A 3,533-nucleotide genomic window follows, 5' to 3' on the forward strand; every position below is an offset into this window, starting at 1 on the left:
GATGGATCAGCCAGGTGACATCATTGATGGCATCAAGTGTGGCGGCGGTAGTGAGGTTGGCCCAGGATCGGACATTGTTTCTTTCTGCTGTGCATGGGGTCGCTATGAGTTGGTTCCGACTCGATGGCACCTGACAACAACAACCACCCCAGACCAATTAAATCAGAATCATTTGGGTGTGAGGCCAGGGCTGCTATTGTTAAGTCAGTTTTGACTCATAGCAACCCTGTATAGGGTCTGAGGCTTTAAATTTTCAGTGGGAGCAGAAAGCCTCATCTTTCTACCACAAGACCAGGGTTTGTTGTTGTTGTTGTTGTTGTTGTTAAGTGCCGTGCAGTCGGTTCTGACTCATAGCGACCCTGTACAGGGTTTCCGGGGCTGTAAATCTTTACGGGAGCAGAAAGCCTCCTCTTTCTCCCGCGGAACAGTTGGTAGTTTCGAATTGCTGACCTTGCGGTTCACAGCCTGATTCGTAACCACTACGCTACCAGAGCTCCTTACAAGACCATGGTAGTAACTGTAAAAGCTCCCAAGGTAATTTTATTGTGCAGCCAGGCTTGAAAACCACTGTCCTATAATCTTCAAGCCAGTTCTCATTGTTGCTTGCCTCATAAAGGGAGAGATCAGCAACTCACTCTGGCACAGCTAAACTCAGCACAAACATCCTTGATTAGATACAGAGAAACCATATAAGCACAGATTTGGCTCCCAGCTGGAAAAAGGAGCAAAAATGAAATAATGAGAGAATGGTGGTGGTGGTGGCGGTGTGGGGCAGGTAGAGGAAGTTGGAGTATATACACTACAAAGTATAAGCCTTCAGTCTTTCTCTGCCTTTTTCTTCATCAAACATTCACCTGAGTTTGGTCTTTCTGCTTCTCATGGTAACATCATATACCTTTATGCCTTATTTTCTTAGTTCAAAACTTCCCTAGGTTTCTCAAGTGTACCTCCTACGTTCTTCTTCCAAGGGAAAAAGAACTAGTAGTATCTGGTCACATTACACAATTTTTCCAAAATAGAATATGTCCACTTCCTACCAGACCTACTCTTCGCGTCTTCTCATCTCCATAAAAAGCACTATCATCCCCTCAGTTGCTCCAGATTAAACCTGGGAGTTGTGCTAGTATTGTTCTTCTTCTTTGCCCCCTTTCACATTCAGTTGGTAAGCAAACACTGTCAATTCCAGCTCCAAATCATCTAATTTTAATGATTTTTCTCTGTCTCCTCTGGTGTCACCTTAGACTAAGTGACCATAATCTGGTGTGCACTACTGCAATATTCTAGCCCCCATTGTCACCTCAAGTTTTTTGGTTCCACTGCACCCTCCCTCTGTAGGCCTGTCATAGAGGCTGTTCTTTCTGTTGGAGCATGCACTTCCTAGATTTTACTCCTTCTTAGCCTTCAGGTCTCAGCTTCAGATCACTTCCTGAAAGGAAACATCCTAGGTCTCCAGGACTAGATTAGGTCTCCATTTTGTCCCTAGGGTATCTAGCACATAATAGGTGTTCTATGAACATTTGCTACAATGAATAAGTGATGAATGGATGGCTTAGAAATCACAGCCAAAGGAAGTATTCAAATGTGGATCCTTGGAGCCATTCAGCTTGCGGTGAGATAAGGCATTGTGTTTAGGGGTGCCAAGGGTATACATGTTGTTGTTGTTGTTGTTAAGTGCCGTCGAGTCGGTTCCGACCCATAGCGACCCTGTACAGGATTTCCAAGGGTGTAAATCTTTACAGGAGTAGAAAGCCTCATCTTTCTCCCGCAGTGCTGCTGGTAGTTTCGAACTGCTGACCTTAAGGTTCGCAGCCCAATTCGTAACCACTACGCTACCAGAGAAACTAAATAGTGTCAGACGATTTAAATTGAACTAACAGTCTTCCGAACTCCTAACCCTAGCCCTACTCCTTAGAGGCAACCACTTTTAGCTTCTGTTTGCCATTCTTTTGGTGATTAGTTCTAGGAATTGCTTTGAATAAGCAAACAAACTAACTCAGATTTGGCATTTATGGACCAATTTGAGGTAAATGCAGCCTGGTGCAGAGGAAGGAAACAAGCATGGGTTTTTAAATCAATAAGGATGGAAATTAATCTTAGAAATTACATTTCTCCCCTGTGATCTTGAGTAATAGTTCTCTCTGGGACAACAAAATTTAGCGTAGTAGTTACGAATCAGGCTGCGAACCACAAGGTCAGCAGTACGAAACTACCAGCCGCTCTGCAGGAGAAAGATTTACAGCATCGGAAACCCTGTACAGGGTCGCTATGAGTTGGAACCGACTCCATGGCATGCAGCCACCACCACCATGTAAAATAAAGTAGTTGGTCTAAGTCCCTTCTAGTTTTAGCATCTGAATTTTGCTTGTCTTTCATTCTCTTCTCCCCTTTTCTCTCCCCAGGAATGCTTTGAAGAGGACCCAGGGCGCAAGTGGATGGATGGTCTACTCAGTGTCCTGGGGTGCCAGGAGGGGGCCCATGTAAGACCCTTCATTGATACCTACCGTTGCTTCCACCCTAAGAAGAAGGGCGCCTTTACGTGCTGGTCTGCTGTTAGTGGTGCCCGCCATCTTAACTATGGCACTAGACTTGACTATGTGCTGGGGGACAGGGCTCTGGTCATAGATACATTCCAGGACTCTTTCCTGCTACCTGAGGTGATGGGTTCTGACCACTGCCCTGTGGGTGCAGTCTTGAGTGTGTCCTCTGTACCCACAAAACATTGCCCTTCCCTCTGTACCCGCTTCCTCCCAGAATTTGCAGGCACCCAACTCAAGATCCTTCACTTCCTAGTTAACCTGGAACAAGATCCTGTGTTTGGTCAGTCAGAACTGCAGCTCAACAATCAAACCCAGGTACAAACACGCCAAAACAAAATCCATGAGCGCTCAACCCAGCCTCAACCATGTCAGGCTGGCTCTAGCAAAGGCCAGAAGAACCTGAAGAGCTACTTCCGGCCATCCTTTAGCTGTGCCCAAGCCTCTCCAGACTTGGAGTGTCCTAGCGTGATGGTGAATCCAGAAGTGGAGGTGTCAGCCAAAGTGGTTGAAGTGCAGGCCAAGGCTTCAGAGGCCAAGTATGGGAAGAAGGTGAAGAGCTTATGCTGGAAGTCTGTGCTGGGAGGACCCTTGCCCATACCCCTCTGTGGGGGTCACAGGGAACCATGTGTGAAGCGGACTGTGAAAAAACCAGGGCCCAACCGAGGCCGCTGCTTCTACATGTGTGCCAGGCCCCAAGGTCCTCCCACTGACCCCTCCTCCCGGTGTAATTTCTTCCTCTGGAGCAGGCCCAAGTGAACCAATCCAGGCCTAAGGATATCTGGCATGGTCAACCCTGTACAGCATCTAGGGCCAGTTCCCCTTCTCCCAGACTCCCAATGCTGCCTCCTCTTCCTCCAAAGCACTCCTTTCCGTTCTCCTCCCTTCCCTCAAAGACCTCCCTTTTCCCTTTCTCCTCCTCTTCCTCCAAGGTCACTCCTCTTTTTCTTTTGCTCCTCCTCATTGGTGAGGTTTTTTTCTGCCTTGATGCTGTGATTC

At 47.2% G+C, this 3,533-nt stretch overlaps 1 protein-coding gene across 1 annotated transcript in view; it reads left to right on the top strand.

Annotated features, from left to right (window-relative positions):
- The window catches only part of APEX2 (APEX nuclease (apurinic/apyrimidinic endonuclease) 2), a 16,522-nt gene extending 13,229 nt beyond the window's left edge, over positions 1-3,293 (top strand). The window contains exon 6 of the mRNA XM_006875266.1: positions 2,400-3,293. Within this exon, the coding sequence (XP_006875328.1) occupies positions 2,400-3,293 (894 nt within the window). The remainder of the gene's footprint in view (positions 1-2,399) is intronic.
- The last annotated feature ends 240 nt before the right edge of the window (positions 3,294-3,533 follow it).

The sequence above is a fragment of the Chrysochloris asiatica genome, unplaced genomic scaffold (genome assembly GCF_000296735.1).
Source record: "Chrysochloris asiatica unplaced genomic scaffold, ChrAsi1.0 scaffold00315, whole genome shotgun sequence".
NCBI classification, from domain to species: domain Eukaryota; kingdom Metazoa; phylum Chordata; class Mammalia; order Afrosoricida; family Chrysochloridae; genus Chrysochloris; species Chrysochloris asiatica.